This window comes from Lissotriton helveticus, chromosome 7 (assembly GCF_964261635.1).
Source record: "Lissotriton helveticus chromosome 7, aLisHel1.1, whole genome shotgun sequence".
Taxonomy (NCBI): Eukaryota; Metazoa; Chordata; class Amphibia; order Caudata; family Salamandridae; genus Lissotriton; species Lissotriton helveticus.
The window spans coordinates 1928760830-1928778214 of record NC_136068.1 but is presented as its reverse complement, the minus strand read 5'-3'; the positions used below and the strand labels follow the sequence as shown (position 1 = coordinate 1928778214).

The following is a 17385-nucleotide window of genomic DNA, read 5'->3' as shown; positions in this document are numbered from 1 at the left end:
TGAAGGCGTTAGGTGAATGACCCTCATAAGATGGCATTTTTTGCCTGTATCCGGACCACAAGTTCTAGGTAAGATAAACATAAGGGTCCTTGAGGGCCGTCTTTTACCTGGTTCCAGAAGCTAAAAGCTAGAACAGATCCAGTCTCTAGTATGACAGTGATGAGGCCTCAACTGCTGTTCCTTCGTGAAGATCTGAGAAGGAATACGATCTCACCCGGTTTCTGGTGAGCAGTGCACTCAAAACGCCTTCAAAAGACCTCCCATGGTCTGACAGGTGCAGTCCAACTAAATCTCCTCACTGAGGTGTAAAAGAGAGGATGGGACTTACAAAGGAAATTCCTCAAAAAGCCTCTAAAAAGTCCTCCCGGGGGTCTGACAGGCGCAGTCCACCTGAATCTCCTCACCGAGGTGTAAAGGAGAGGAAGGGACTTATAAAAGGAGAAACTGGTTTGAGGAAGTCAAGCTGAAACCTCCTCTCTTCCTCGACACCGTCGACTACAATGGCACCGTCGACTGCGGCACCGTCGACGACGACATCGTCGACGACAGCATCGACGATGATGGCAGTGTCTACGACGATGCAGTGTCGACGATGGCATTGTCGACGACGCTGGCAGTGTCGACGACGACAGCGTCGACGACGATGGCAGCGTCGACGACGATGCCAGTGTTGACGACGATGCCAGTGTCGACGACGATGCAGTGTCGACGATGACAGCGTCGACGACGATGCCAGTGTCGACGATGATGGCAGTGTCGACGACGGCAGTGTCGACAACGACGGCAGTATCGACGATGACCGCGTCAAACACAATGGCTATGACGATGGCTGTGTCGACGACGATGGCAGTGTAGACGACACCGTCTACGACGATGGCAGTGTAGACGGCACCGTCTAAGACGATGGCAGTGTAGATGACACCACCGACGATGGCAGTGTAGACGACACCGTCTACGACGATGGCAGTGTAGACGGCACCGTCTACGACGATGGCAGTGTAGATGACACCGCCGACGATGGCAGTGTAGACGACAGTCGACGACGATGGCAGTGTAAACGACACGTCTATGGCGATGGCTGTGTAGACAACACCGTTTACGACGATGGCAGTGTAGACGACACCGTCGACGACGACAGCATCGATGACGATGCCTACATCGTCTACGACAACCGTCAACGACAGCGTCGACGGATATATATATATTTTTTTAACGATTTAAAAAAAAAAAAACTTTGTGGCATCAACATCTCAAAGGCAGGGAGAACAGCCTGTGACAGAAGGGCATGATGTAGTTACAGTGCCAGATGATGTTGATGATTCATCTGATGAAGACCAGAATGAGGAACATATCCAAAATCCTGACGCAGAATGGGACGTTTATGTTATGCCAAATCCGGCTTCACCATTCCCGGACCTTGCGCATTCGCCTCCAGCGGACATAGGAGGCTTCCATAATCTTATGGAAAGAGCATATAAAAGATTTGGCCTTTCTGTTCCTGTGGTACAATCAGACTGTTTCCTCTATGATTTTAAAGAACCTTTCAAGAAATCTATTCGTTCCATTCCCATAGTAGAGCATGTTTGGAATGAAGGCAAGAAGGTGTTGCAGTCTCCAGCTACTGTAACTCTGGTTCTACCACGTCTGGAGAAAAAATATAAGGCACCAGAGGACAGTCCGGCCTGTCTTATTGGTCAACCTAGACCGGACTCTGTTATTTCTCAGGCGGCCCTAAGAAAATCAAGAAACCCGACGGCACCCTTGACTGCACCGCCGGACAGAGAGGGCAGGCACAGGGACAATGTAGGCAAGAGGCTTTCCTCTATGTCTAGCCTCCTTGTTAGGTCCTCGAACGCACTACCAATTTTGGGACGATATGATTTCCAAATGTGGTGCGATCTCTCTCCTTTCATTGATCTGCTTCCAGTGAGTGCCAAAGCGGAAGCGAGAAAGATCCTGGAAAAAGGTGAACGATCTTCATCTGAGATGATAGATTGTGCAATTGACCTTGCTGCAACGGCTTTTCGTGCCTTGGCAGGTTCAGCGGTACTGAGCCGTCAAGGTTGGCTGAGATGTACCTGGTTTTGCCCGGAGGTGCAGAATAAAATTCTGGATCTGCCCTTCGATGGAGATATGCTGTTTGGCTAGCATATAGATGATGCTTTACAAGACATTAAAAAAGATACCGAGACAGCAAGATCTTTGGGCACACTTCAATATAGAAAAGTACCTTTCCGGGGTGCAAGAGGAGAAGGTTTCTCTAAATATAGGGGAGGTTATCAACATCGCTACTCCTCCTATTCACAATCCTCTAAATCATTCAAGCCTCAGTACTCTCAAAGGCAAAATCAATCGGCGTCTTTCTCTCGCCATTCTTCAAGAGGTATACAAGGACGTCAAGGGCGAGATACTTCTAAACGGCAATAGCGGCTTCCTGGCTCTGCCTACTGGTCCTTCACCCCTTGTAACACCGATGGGGGGCAGGATTTCACATTTTCTAGATTGCTGGAAGTTCATAACAGATCGGTGGGTCCTGAATATCGTTCAATTTGGCCATACACTAGAACTCCAAAACCTTCCACCTCCCAGAGATCCTCACGCCACAGAATCAAAACACCTGCATCTTCTCCCTCTCGAAGTTTGTCAACTGCTCAACAAGGGAGCGATAGAACCAGTGCCACTTTCTCAAAGAGGAAGAGGGTTCTATTCCAGGTTTTTCCTCATCCACAAGACGGAAGAAAAGTGGCGCCCAGTCGTGGATCTGAGGAAGCTCAACACCTATCTCATAAAACTCTCTTTTCAAATGGTCTCTCTTCTTACGTCTTCTAAATCCAGGGGATTATATGGCGACTCTGGATCTCCAGGACGCATATTTCCACATTCCAATCCATCCAGCTCACAGAAAATATTTACGCTTCACAGCATCCAAGATCCACTTTCAGTTCAAAGTACTGCCGTTTGGGCTCATATCCGCTCCGCGGATATTCACATGGGTGTTGGCCCCGGTAGCAGCATTCCTAAGGAAATCGCTGGAAGTTTTCCCTTACCTAGACGATAGGGTGATAAAAGCTCCGTCTTCTCAAACATCGGCAAGGGCAGTCGAAAGTTACATCCAACTTTTCAATCACCTGGGTCTGCATCTCAACAAGGAAAAATTAGTCTTTATTCCATCCAGGAGGGTCAAGTTCCTGGGCTCCATTCTGGATACAATAAGCTGCAAGGTTTTTCCTTCGGAAGAAAGACAGAAAAAGCTAATCTTCTCTGCCAGCCATTTACAAAAGAGACGATCCCTGTCAGTTCGTCTATACAAGTCTTTGCTAGGATCGATCTCATCTGGCATACCATTAGTTCCGCATTGCAGACTGCCAATGCGCCCCATGCAAGAACAACTGAACATGCGAGAGCGCGAAGTGGAAGGTTCTTTCGAGGACAAGATAAAGGTCACTCCTCTCATGAGAAAAGCAGCAGGCTGGTGGGCTATCAAGGAGAACATCTTGAGAGGTCCTTCTTTCAGAATGGCGCCATCCCCTCTGATTTTAACCACAGACGCCTCTATGGAAGGGAGGGGCGCTGTCTTACAGGACCTCCAAGTGAGCAGTCACTGGGACGCAGAAGAGCGTTTTCTTCATATCAACTTTTAGATCTCATAGCGATTCGCCTAGCCTTGCAGGCTTTCAGGCCGAAAGTTCAAGACGCAACCGTGCTGGTCAGGACGGACAACACAACGGCCATGCATTACATAACCAAGCCGGGAGGTACGAGGTCTCATCTGCTCTCGAAAGAAGCCCAAGGAATATGGGAATGGGCAATTCTCCACAATGTGTTTCTTTCAGCAGGACATTTACCAGGCACTCTCAACACAACAGCAGACACCTTGAGTCGTCTGAAATCGGCCTGTCACGAGTGGGAATTCGATCAAGACATTCTGGAGGAAGTGTTTCAACGCTGGGGAACGCCAACAATAGACCTTCTTGCAACTCCAGAAAACAGGAAATGCCGACTCTATGCATGCAGGGATCACCATCGAGGGTCACTGGGGAATGCTCTTTCGATGTCTTGGTTGGGCGCATTTGTTTACGCTTTCCTCCAAATCCCCTAATCCCACGGCTTCTCAGGAAAATAAAGATGGAATCTTGCAGGATGATCTTAATAGCCCCAGCGTGGCCTCGCCATTCGTGGTTCACGCAACCTCTCCTGCTTTCTCAGGTCCATCCATTTCACCTATGTCCCATTCCATCTCTATTAATAATGTCCCAGGAACATGTGTTACATCCAGATCCTAGTTCTCTCCATTTGAAGGTCTGGCTCCTGAGCACAGAGAGTTCCACAGCTTAGATATCCCTCAGGAATCTAGGGAGATATTAACTCAAGCTCGCGCACCAAGTACAAACAAAACCTATCGTGCTAAATGGAAGTGCTTCTGCCTGTGGTGTCATCGTGAAAACATCCATCCATTCTCTTCAGCTCCTCATCAGATACTGCCTTACATTCTATCGCTGGCAAAGTCAAGCCTTTCTCATTCTTCCATCAAAGTACATCTGGCAACTATTTCAAGATTCAGAAGAACAGCTCTGGTTCTTCTTTCTGGTCTGCTAGGATTATCAGACAGTTCCTGAAAGGTCATTTCAGGGTTTATTCTCCAGTGCGGCCACCACCTCTGGCTTGGAATCTCAATCTGGTTCTGGCTCATCTCATGAGACCTCGGTTCGAGACTATCCACGGGGTGGACTTAAAATTTTTGTCTTGGAAGTTAGCTCTCCTTTTAGCCCTCACTTCAGCTAGGAGAGTAGGAGAGGTGCAAACTCTATTCATTTTAGAACCTTTTCTACAGTTGAAAAAGGACACGGTGTTTTTAAGGACCAATCCAGAATTTAGTCCAAAGGTCCCTTAGGATTTCCATTTGAACGAACCAGTAGTTCTGAAGTCATTCTTCCCTCGACCAACATCCCCTGCAGGAAGGTCTCTACATTCTTTAGATGTCCAGAGTCTCAAATTTTATCTTGAACGCACTAAGGATTTGAAGAAATTATCTCAACTTTTTGTGGCTTCTAGTGCACCTCGAAAAGGTCTTCCTCTCTCTAAACAAGGAAGCACACGCTGGATTTCAAGTGCAATTCATTATTGCCACCAAGCGGCAGGAAAGCTGCTGGAGAGACATGTACGAGCTCACTCCACAAGATCAGTTTCATCTTCGGCAGCTGTCTTCGCTGCAGTCCCTATAAAAGACATTTGTAGGGCGGCTACATAGAGGAGTGCCCATACATTCCGAAAGCATTACTGCCTGGACTCTTTCATGAGGAGCGAAGCGGCAGTAGGACAAGCAGTCCTGAGGAATCTTTTCCAATAAGACATGAGCTTTCCCTTCTATCCCTCCTTCCTATGATGGCACATTTTGTATCACATAATGTTTCTGATGTATTGTTACAAGGTATATGATTGTCATATGATGACGGTTATGCAGAGATATTGTAATACTCATGTAGCAAAATGTGCACTCATGACTTGCTGCTAGCTACTCTGATACAAAGCATGGGAATCTATGAAAGTTCCAATACTGGGGCAAGAAAACAAGTTACTTACCTGTAACTTTGGCTCCCCAGTATTGGTAACTTTCATAGATACCCATGCGCCCACCCTCCTCCCCTGGGAAAGCTCAGCCTTCAGCAAAAGTGGTTACTGTTACACAACGGCAGCGAAAATAGTCTGAGGCTCTCTCAGGAGGGTTCTATGGGGTGAGGCTAATCTGATTGGTTGTTGCAAAATGTTGGTCTCATTTACAAAAAAAGGTAGATATGCTACAACATGAGATGAGGTGCTATGATATTTTCTGTTTATCAAGTCTCCCAGGCTGACGACGGGGAATGATACAAAGCATGGGAATCTATGAAAGTTACCAATACTGGGGAACCAAAGTTACAAGTAAGTAACTTGTTTTCTTCCTTTGCATGTGCCAATACTTTAACTAAAAAGGTAGAAGTGTTGAAATACAGGATTCGAGACTTGGGAGTTCCACAGAACGGCAGCCCTAGGACAATAAAGAAAACCTTACAAGACAAAATTCAAAGTCAAAAGCAAAAAGAGTTAGTCATATTCATAATCAGCTTCAGTAATACATCAAATAAAGCTAATTGCAAGAGGAAACAACATAAGGTTCCCTCCCAATCAAGTAAATAGGCGGATCCAACATTTAGGTTAGCAAAGGAATAACATCAATTTCCTCAGTTGAAAGCCAGGGGAGTCTAACTCTAAATCAAATAGACAGACTAACTAGGAGTCTGCAGTTCAGAGAGTGAAAAAAAGTTTGGCAGTATCTCAAAAAGGGGACATTTTATAGGCTTTCGGATAGTGAAAGACACACTCTCAACATGGTGTGAGATGAGAGTGTAGGGCTGAGAACAAGTCATCATTCATATAAACAAAATATATGAAACAAGAAACATTCTTTGGAACATCTACTTCGCATGCATAATTATACATAGGAAATGGGAAATAATAATGTGACATTTGTACGAGAAGTGAAAACTAAACAGTATACTGCTTCGACCAGACCATGACAAAAGGCCTTGAGTACGTTGCAAGGTTGGTGACTGGGGATAAGAGCGCACGCAAGTTCCAACGTCACAATCAACAGATGTTATCAAGTGTCCAGTGCTCAAGGAGGAGGAAGAGCCACCATATCTTCCCTGCTGGAACAAATCCAATTGATAAATAATAAAGTCTTCGAACAGTTCAAAATGACTCAGCTTTGAGTTTGTAATATCAACAGTCTTTATGTTTTTTCACACTGCCTCTCAATTCTGTGCCTCACCCTGTCCAACCCGTGTTTCGTCTCTGGCTGTAGATGTAGAAGCAGACTTCCTCAGGGCTTCTAGCGCCTGCAGATTGAGTATTCGCAAAGTTAGAAGTTCAATCACTGGGGCGAGTCCTCCCAACCCCATGTGCAGGGTGATGACATTGTACAAGGGGTCGCTTTGGAGTGTATAACTGCATGCTTTGGAGTGTATAACTGCATGCTTTGGAATGTATAACTGCATGCTTAGGAATGTATAACTGCATGCTTTGGAGTGTATAACTGCATGCTTTGGAATGTATATCTGCATGCTTTGGAATGTATAACTGGATGCTTTGGGATGTATAACTGCATGCTTTAGAATGTATAACTGCATGCTTTGGAATGTTCAACTGAATGCTTTGGAATGCATTGCTGTACATATCCGGCTGTACTGCTGCACATGTATTTCTGTGTGAGGCATCACAGTGTGTTTCTTTTATTTTCAGAGCCCATGGTTATCCCAACGGGAGTTCAGTTCAGACTTAAAGAAGAGGGTGGACCCTATTCTGAAAACCACCAGGACTGTGATTTCAGGGAAGTCATCTTTAGTCCTACAGGTAAGGACGTGAGGTTACAAATGTATGGAAAATGCAACAACTACTTCTTGCCCTGCGGATTGGTAGAGGTTTCCCAAAAAACATTGCAGTCTGACCACCCATGTGGACAGCGTTTGCTGGTCTCTGTGGTTTTTTAAGCAACAGTAGACCAATAGTGCATTCATTATCACCTCTGTTGGGACTAGAATGTTCCCTGCAGGATAAGGAGGAGTGTACCCCTGCCCTGAGTGCCCGGCTGCATGTGAAACTGCTAGCCTGACTATCTTGCCCCTGGGGTCATGCTAATCTAGCGTGTGGACTTAGGCCTGACCTTAGTCCAGCACCTGTCTTGTGACCTGGAGGGGGGCCTCGCCCGTGGCCTCATAGAGATAGGCGAGGCCTGTCCCTGTCCTGGTTGTATCATGTCAGGCCATGCTGTTAACATACTATGGTGGTGATTTCTAGTTTGACCAGATTCTTTTCTGCGTCAGTGAGTGCGAGATCTACTGGCCTCTCTAGTGTACGGGTCTGCGGTTATGAAACCCTTTACCTTTCGCTCACATACATCATGCATGTGGACTACAGCAAGCTTGGGATTACTCGGGGTTGGCATGCCCCAAGATGGAGGATGAGGCCAGTTTCTCTCCCCAGACAGTGTAATATCTGTATTCTAGTGTCTGGTGGTTGGAGGTCAAGTTACTGAAGTGGGTCGGATGACATAAGACCCTTCCATTCGATTGCAACTTAAGGACATTGTATATAAGTCCCACAGTGTATTGCAGTCCTTGCATTGTCCCAGTGATGTCAGGGTCTACCCAGACACTTTTCAGCAAAACTAGACCCTCACTTAAAAAAAAGTCTGTCCAAAAGGGACTGAGGGATCGCTCTTTCTCCAGATTAACGTGAACTGGTGCGGAAAGAAAAGAACTGGCGTCAGCGCACCGAGGTGGTGCCTATATCGGTAATGCTGACGTCACTTCTCTAGCAGATAATGTGTTATAGAAGCTAAGTAACTTGTTTGTTTCACCTGTTTTTGTGACACTCTTGTGACATTACTGGTGACAACTATCTGGAAAGAAATGTGCTGTGTGCGGGAGTGGGCACATTATCTATGACATTTGAGTAACTTTTTCTACTGAAAACTGATATTCATGTGGCTTTAGAATGGAAAAGGCAAAGGCAAATGTGAAAGGAAAATTGGTACTAAATGTGCTCTTTGTTTGGCAGGTGACCCTGAAGATTCATTTGGAATAAACCGAGAAGAAACCCACGGTGGCCCAGGCCCCGAGAACCAAGAGAAAAGGGAGCCGAGTGGTCACTTCATCCCAGGTTAGCAGAAATCTCTGAAGAACATTTTGTCAGTTTAAAAGACACACTAGGCCTGTAGCCGCTGCTTCTCGTCTTGACAGTCTCAGAGAATATCAAGATTATTTTCTGTAAGTAACTCAGATATATAATGGGAAGCCCCTGTTGGAGGTGCAGTATGTCTGATGCTCAGATCTGAGGGTCACACGAGGCAGAGGTCTGGCCTGCAGGGTTCATTATAGAATGAAGGGAGAGGGGGGCCTGGCCGAGCACCTTGGTGCCACTTACAGTATTACTTGGTATGTTTGGCGGGGCTTGCCACCAGTGAGAGAGCCCAGCCCCTCCACTCTAAAGAAGCTGCGTTATTTGACCCCCGGTGCCGCTGCATAGCTGTGGGGATTATAAAGGGCCCACTAGCCAGCGAGTGTCTGCATTCAGGGCACAAGTCCTAAAAAAAGAAGTGGGGGGACTGATCAGCTTAGGTAGTATGCAAGTGAAATCATGATGCGTGCCATCACAGCTCATGATGCGTGACATTGCACGTCACCTCACTGGAAGAGACATCAGATATTAAGACCTCCCACGCATGTTTATCAGGTGCACCATGAGTACATTTAAGCGCATTATGAGATTTGGCATTGAGGTTGTGCCTAAAACTAAAAAGTGGTGTAATCCCGATGCAAAATCTAGGCCTCAACTAATACACCATGTCACATAGAAATTGGCAACAAGGAGAATCATGGCAGTAGATCTGTTATGCTTAACATGCTGCAAAGTCTACATTTTAAAACAATTGATTGGTAGCTGTCTATGTGAGAAGTTGGCCTGATATATAATGTTCACTATTCTAGTGAGCACTTTGTATCAGTCCAAACAACCCTTATTGATGATTGGTTGTAAGTCAACCTTATAGACCAGCTATCCTAGTAGCATGGATACGAGCAGTCTAAGGCTAAGACTCTAGAGGGCGTGTTAAGCCAGCTGTTTTACCATCACATTACCCCTTGAACACCCAGTGAAAGGACACCACACAAGTTGTTATGAAAATAAACGTATATTTATTTATAACAAGTCTACCCTGAACTCTTTATGAGTCAGGGAGCTAAGCACACAACAAAACTCTTACGAAAATACTTTAAGTCGCACAATTTACACAAATGCCCTAGGGGCACGAAAAACCATATACTCAGTAAGTGGAATGCGAACTTGCTAGCAGGTAAGTAATACTTTTCTAGACTTAGGAATCGCTAGGCCTACAATTCTAAACACTGGGATTAGATGCAGGAGGCCTGTGGACGTCGTGTGCAGAGTGGGAACTCTCACGCGTAAGGCGGGAAAAAGTCTATGGAGGCTAGCAGTTGCAAAGTTACTGTTCTCGGGCGAACCCGACTAGGTGGGTCGAAAACAAGAGTGGATCCGAACACTAGGAGTGTTGGACTATGCTGGAGCACCGGACTACTCGGTTTACCTAGCCCAGGGGCTGCGGCTGCATAGGGTTGAAGTTGCGTCGGAAACCCTCGTTGAAGATCCAGGAGCCTGAAGAAAGAGTTGCTGGCAGGCGGCCAGTGAAGAAAGTTCGGAGTGATCCAAGCCTGGATCAGGGAAGAAGAAACCTGAAAGCAGAGGGGACCAAGTTCTGAATCACTAGCCAGTGATTTGAGTGGGCACCAGGATGGCACCGGACGAAGTCACCTCAGCCAGGTGAGTGGGCGCTGCTGGGCTCTGCAGTCTCTCGGACCAGGAGGCGTTGTCGGCGACCAGGATGGAGGTGAGAGCTGTCCCACGAAGGTACTTGCTGTCGACGTCGCTGGACCCAGGATTGGGCAACAAGTCTTGGCAAATGCAAGGCCCACGCGGTGGACCTAAAATGGCGTCTTGAGTGGACCAGGAGGGTCCAGGGTGCTCCTCTTTTGGAGGGGAGCAAGGGCTAGTCTGGAGCAACCAGACCAGCAGTAGTTGTCGTCGTGGAGCGTCGTGAAGGGGTCACTAGCCAAACGGGCAAGCGACCTGGACAACGCGGTTGGCAGCAAAGAGCAGAAGGGCCCCACGCAGATCTCGTGGATGCAGGGGGGCTGAACTTCGGTGCTGGAGCTGCTCAGGGTCGGGGCTTCTCTTACCCCAAAGCACTCAGTCGAGGGTCACTCGGGAGTTGTGCTGGACAAGCGTCGTGCAGTTCTGAAGATGGCCGGTCCCTCGAGGTCTCGTCGCACCCACGGATCACAGCTGGGCTGATGATGTAGGTTGAGGTCAGAGGTGCCAGGGAAGCCGGTTCTCGTCGTGCTGGAGCAGTCTTGATCCGAAGGAGAGACTGGCAACAAACCGCGATGCTTGGTTGGTGCCTGCTGCTGCAGGGTGACTACTCCTTAGTCACAAGGGAGAATCTTGGGAAGAAGTCTTGAGTTCCTTTCGTGGAAACTAGTTTCAGGATTCAAAGATGATCTGATTTGGAAGGGGGCCAGTTCCTACCTTTATCATGCAAAAAGGGGCTGGCACGCGACTAAGTCCTGCCCTATGGGTGGGACCAGGAGGGGGGTGGTTACACCCCTCTCCTTTGGCGGGCTTTCCCCAGGCCAGGGGCTGGAGTGCCCCTGGAACTGGTTCCAGCCGGCCTATGCACAGTGAGCACCGGGGTGCCACTTGCAGTCACCTTCCACTAAACTCCTGCCTACCTACAATACACAAAATCCTGTCTGGGACGGTGCTGGCACCGCCCCTGGCAGGAAACCCTTTGTCCTTGCCTCCTGGGCTGGGAGGACTCCCAGCAGCAGGAGGGCAGACTTGTGTCTCGGTGGCAGCATCCATTTTGTGGAGCTAAGGCTCTGTCTAACTTTAACCGGGGTTACAGGTTACATACATGTCGTGTCCCTCTAGAAGGGTGGAATGCTAACCCCGTCGCCAGAATTGGCGAGGGGTTAGTATTCCAATTCGTATGACACCTTACTCGACATGTTTTGATAAAGCGATACCAGAGTTGGCACATAACCGCGAGGATTATAATGCACTTAAGAGTATATGGTATGCGATATCATGGAAACGGCTAAGGGATAGATCCCGGAAGCCGCAGACAGGCTCAGCTCATGCCAGAGCACTATCTCACACGATTCCAAGCACTCTGCCTTCAGGATTGTTAAGGCCTGCCATAGGAGTGACTGATAGGAGATCTGTGTGTCCATTTTTAGGGTTAGATATAGGTATACTATATCTAAAGCAAAGGGTGATTACACCACCTTGCCCCAGCTGTCGTGCAGCCAGTTGTGTCAGATTTGGATGGCCAGCCAGGGGTGGCATAATACATGCTGCAGCCCCTGGTCGGCCCTGGGTACACCTATGCCCTGGGTACCTAAGGTACACTGTACAGGGACTGATAAGGTGACTCAGTATCCAATTAGATATGTACCTAGGGTACATGGAATCCATTTTACAGAGAGAGCAGTAGGCCTGGGGTCCTGAATAGCAGGGTCCCAGGTCAACTAAGTCAGAAAACCAGCAAAACACCAGGCAAAAAGTTGGGGGCAACCATAGTCAGGGATCTGCCTTCCTACATAACCCCCCCCCCAAACGAAAGGAGATAAGGCTAGCCTTGCCAGGTAAGCCTATATTGCCTGAGTGGCCATATAAGGAAGTACCAGCACTGGCATGGTTACCCCCTATCTCATGGTCCACTAAGCAATCCCTCACCCTAAGGGTGTCTGAGGGTCTCCACCATAGGGAATCCCTACCTGTGGTGTGCTTTGGCAAAGTAAAAGGCTGGTGCTGAAATGGAGTACTGAAGTGAGGCTCCACTAATTTTGGGCTCAGCTTCCTCCAATCATTTTCCACCATAGAGGCCTTTCTTTCAAAGACTGAGTTGTTTTGGGCTCTCAGGGTCAACCTCTGGCTACCTACAGCTGGAGGTTGGGTCCCTCTGTTTGGCTTACTGGAGGGACAGGTCAGGTTTGGGGCCCTCAGGTCCCAGGTTTGGCTGTGCCCAACAGTGTCCATCTGTGGGAGGTCCCTAACTAAATTTAAGGGGGATCCCTCAGGAGTTGGTTTTATTTTCACTTGGCTAGGACTACTAGCTTCAGTGCCCTTAATCTGCTGATAGGGGAGTTCTTTTGGACAGGGGGCCCTTTGGGGTCCACCACTGGCCTCCTTGACCTCTACAGCCCTGGGCTGACTGAGGCAGGGTAGAGAGGGGCAGGTTACCTGCTCCAGACTGGGTCCCACCTTGGAAGGGTCCACTGACATCAGGGGCTCTGCCAGGCTAGGCCTGACTACCTCTGGGGCAGTTTCTTCACAAGGGGTCAGATCAGTTCCCTGAGGAGGCTGATCCTTTCCTAGAGTCTGGTGGGAGGGAGATTTCTCTTCCTCCTCAATGCTCTCTGTCTGAGTGGAGTGATCCATAGTTTCAGGCTTCACAACACTATCATCTGTCTGAGTTTGAGCTGTGGCCATCACAACTTTCCCAACCTTTTCAGGAGGGGGCTCAGTTTGGGTGTGGGCTGTGACCATCACAGCCTTTACAACCTGTTCTGGGAAGGAAGTTGTCTGAGATTGGGCTGTGACTGGCACAGCCCTCCTGACCTGTTCAGGGAGGACATCTTGGACTGGGGCTGTGGCTATCACTGCCCCACTAACCTTACCATGGAGGTTCACCATTTTAAAATGGGTTTCTTGCTCTACCTCAGCCCAGGCTGAGAGCTCTAAATCATTCCCCAGTAGGCAATCTACAGGCAAGTTTGGTGACACTGCCACTCTCTTGTGGCCAGTGACACCTCCCCAGCTGAGATTGACCACTGCCATGGGATGATCTCTCTGTACTCCATCAATATTGGTCACCTGGTATGTGGCACCAGGTAAAAGTTGCCTGGAGGGGACTAGACTCTCAGTCACCATAGTGATGCTAGCCCCTGTATCTCTATAGGCCTCAACTTTTATACCATTGATGAGGGGCTCCTGTCTGTACTTGCCCATTATGAGATTTGGCATTGAGGTTGTGCCTAAAAAGTGGTGTAATCCCGATGCAAAATCTAGGCCTCAACTAATACACCATGTCACATAGAAATTGGCAACAAGGAGAATCATGGCAGTAGATCTGTTATGCTTAACATGCTGCAAAGTCTACATTTTAAAACAGTTGATTGGTAGCTGTCTATACCTATCATTTTGTTCATTCAATCCTTTGTTCAGCGCTCTGATACCCTTGGGTCATATGCGCGCTTTATAAAACACTCTAGAGAAATACATAATAAAATTGGGTTAAGAAATCTGCTGTGAATTTGTCCGGTAAATCTCAGGAAATAGAAGTAATGGAGAGAGGACTCTGGTGGTTAATGCACTTGCTGGAGAGATCTGTATTTTGTAAAGTCCCAGATTTGAAGGTAAATGTGTCTCCTGCAAAGTACATCATCTAACATGCAGATGACAGATTTTTATTTTCATGTAGATAGTAAAGTGGGTTACTACTATGAACGCAGAGATCCTTTTGCTACTTGCAGTTAATTAACTACTTACTTACTTACAAGCTGTTGTAACAGGCAATGGAGGGTTGTTTACAGAGCCTGGCCAGAAATCCAACAGTAGAGGACAGGGAATTTTATTAGCGGAACAGTATAGTATTTCTGTCTTATCTCCGTAGAATTGCAGGGAGTTAGCTCTAAGCCAGCCTGCTGTTTCCTGCGTACAGCTATGGAATTTTTCCAAAGGGATTGCAGTGTTACCCTCTAGGGAGAAAACAAGTTGGGTGTCGTCAGCATAATTGATGACTTCAGTGCCGAATGATCTTAGAAGGGAGATAAGTGGGCGCAGATATAGATTAAAAGGGATTGGACTAATAGCCGAACCCTGTGGAACACCATGTTTTACCGGACTATACTGAGAGAGAAATGGCGTCAGGGTTACTGCCTGCTGTCTATCTGAGGGATACGACTGTAACCAGTCCAGTGCCTTATCTCTAATACCATTCTCCCCCAGTCTTTTAATCAGATCTTATGATTGACTGTATCGAATGCGGCTGACATTTTCAAAAGTACTAAGATAGCAGTTTCACCATTGTCGGCCCGCATTCGAAGGTCATCAAGGACTGTCACTGGTGCAGTTTCGGTACCGTGTCCCGGCCGGAACCCAAATTGAACTTCATCTAGAGGTTTACTTTCTTCCAAAAACTTCGAAATCACCTTACCTACTATTCTTTCCAGGACCTTTATCGGATATGGTAACAGAAAGATCGGTCTGTAATTAGATGGACGTAAAGGGTCCAATGAAGTTTTCTTTAAAAGAGGGGACACAACTGCCCTTTTCCAGCATTTTGGGACCACGCCATTAGTTAGAGACTGGGAGCATAATAGGTGTTGATGCGGGAAAAGCTCCATTCCGAACGCTTTCCACAACTTGTGTGGGAGTGGGTCCAGGGGAGAGCCTGAGTAGATACCAGCTGCAATAGTATTAAACTCCTCTTGTGTCAGGGTCTGAAAAATCTCCAGAACCGGCATGTGCTCTCTAATATATCTTTCATCTAGGATGCTACTACTAGACAACAACCGAATATCAGCTGTACTATCCTTCTCTCCTTCACTAGGGGTATCTAACCCAATTAAAATGTTATTGATTTTTTCTTCAAAGAACAGTGCCAGATTATCACACAGTTCTTGTGAAGCCGGGATCTTACTCTTTGTGTAGTCAGGATTAGACATTTCCTGTACTATATTGAAGAGAGTTTTTGACTTATTGGGTGCACCTAGGATGGTTTCCTCAAGGTATTTAGCTATGGTCTTACCCACCATTTCTTTATAAATATGTGGCAGTCTTTTCAATGCAGCTTTATCTGCTTCCCCATTTTTCCTTCTCCATTTCCTTTCTGCCTGTTTACACTCAGTTTTCATCAGCCTCAACTCCTCATTGTCCCAAGGAGCCGACGGATGGATGCATGGATGTGTGTGCTGAAGGGCACTGCAATATGTTGTGTTCTTTTGAGATCTAAAATTATCATTTGCCCAGATTCAGGTGAGTGTTATGCTTCTAGGAAAGGTGAATAAAACTAAAGTAAAACAAATATTAACCTCAATCATTATTATATGTTAGGGAGAATCCTAGCCCACATTTCTTCTCAAATTAGTTGAGCTGTTTAAATACTCCCCACATATGTACTTGCAACGGGCACAGGTCCCAAGAATGTAGTTAGCGCCCGGCCTCACATTAGGAGAGAGTTACCTAGTCTCTGTGTCTGACTAAAGCAGGTACCTGGTGAGGAGGGCATGGCATCTCATTGCTGGACTTTGAGCCAGAATACTTGCTTAGCAACCTCTTGTCTAGACTAGTCACATACTGACCTGTTGCTGCAGAAGGTGGCATGGCAGCCAACTTATTGTAAAGAGTTAGTACAAGGGGCCAGCATAAAAGCCATTGGGCAAAGTGGTAGCGTGTAAGAGTAATTAGGTGCCAACCCTGTAACATGAATTATAACATAGAGATGATGTAACAAAGTGCATCATTACGAAAACAGTCGCTCCTGGTGATACTGCTTGTCAGTCCGCGGCATATTGCTGTACAGATACAGTGAGTCCAGCCCCTGGCAGCAAGGCCCACTTGTGCATGCTATTACACAAACAGAGTGAACACAGGACCCACACACCATAAATATATAGAAAAGACAGCATAAAACAGCATGCCCTTCCTTGACTTTCATCATATAGATATATTACGTGTTCAGAATTTGTAAAGCGTCTTGAACCTTAGTGCCACAGATCACTGTCTTTAGCTGGGGTATGACTGCACTGTTTGGAATGTGTCACTGCCCAGCTTGTAATCACCTACACTTCTGGCCTTGGGATCGGAAGCCTTGTTGTAGGTCTTGCAATTTGCTACTGTGTGCTTTGGAATGTATTACTGCACTCCCTGGAATGTTATGTTAAGTTATGACAATGTATAGAGCGCACAAATACCAAAAAAGGTGTCACAGCACTAGTACTCCTGAGACAGGACAGAGTGAAAGAACACAATTAAAGGTAACCTAATTATTAAAAAGCCAGGTTTGATAAAATTTCTGTAATGTATAACTGAATGTCTTGAAATGTTTATTTTGTATATTTGAAAGCCTTGAATTGTATGCCTGCAGTACTTGAAGAGAACGACTGTACTTCTTGGAATGCATAGTTGAATGCTCTGGAATGGGTGACTGCACACCTTCGAATGCTTACCTGAATGCTTTGGAATTAGTGACTGCACACCCTGGGATGTGTGCCTGAATTCTTTGGAATGAGTGACTTCATGTCTTTGAATGTATGCCTGAATGCTTTGGAATAAATGAATGAAGGGTATTTATATATAGCGCAGCTACTCAAAGAGTGTCCTGGTGCTAAGCATCAGAGGCAGATACAGAGAAACAAAACCCAGCCGATAAGCCCAATCCCCTAGATACTACAGAGGTATCTCATTCATCTCAGAAGGCTAGGTGTAAGACCTAGCATCTTTTGGCGTGATTTCCCCTGTCTTTTTGCTTCTGACCTGCTGATTTTGTCTGTGTTTTAGGACTCTGGGCACTTTACCACTGCTGATCAGCACTAAAGTGCAAGTGCTCCTTGTGTTAATTGTCTTTGTGATTGGTTTATCCATGATTGGCATATTTGATTTACTAGTAAGTCCCCAGTAAAGAGCACCAGGTGTGCCTTTGGCGTGTAAATCGTGCTACTACTGGGCCTGCAGCACTGATTGTGGCCCTCCAAACATGTCTTAGGC

At 46.8% G+C, this 17385-nt stretch overlaps 1 protein-coding gene across 7 annotated transcripts in view; it reads left to right on the top strand.

Moving 5' to 3' along the window:
• Positions 1-17385, top strand: part of LOC144770911 (uncharacterized) — a 234749-nt gene that overhangs the window by 176286 nt on the left and 41078 nt on the right. For 6 of the 7 annotated variants that reach the window (XM_078655713.1, XM_078655716.1, XM_078655715.1 and 3 more), the window contains 2 exons: positions 7279-7389; positions 8596-8697. The exons of the other annotated variant lie outside the window; for it this stretch is intronic. In XM_078655713.1, coding sequence (XP_078511839.1) covers positions 7279-7389; positions 8596-8697 — 213 coding nt within the window. The remainder of the gene's footprint in view (positions 1-7278; positions 7390-8595; positions 8698-17385) is intronic. 7 annotated transcript variants of the gene reach the window in all.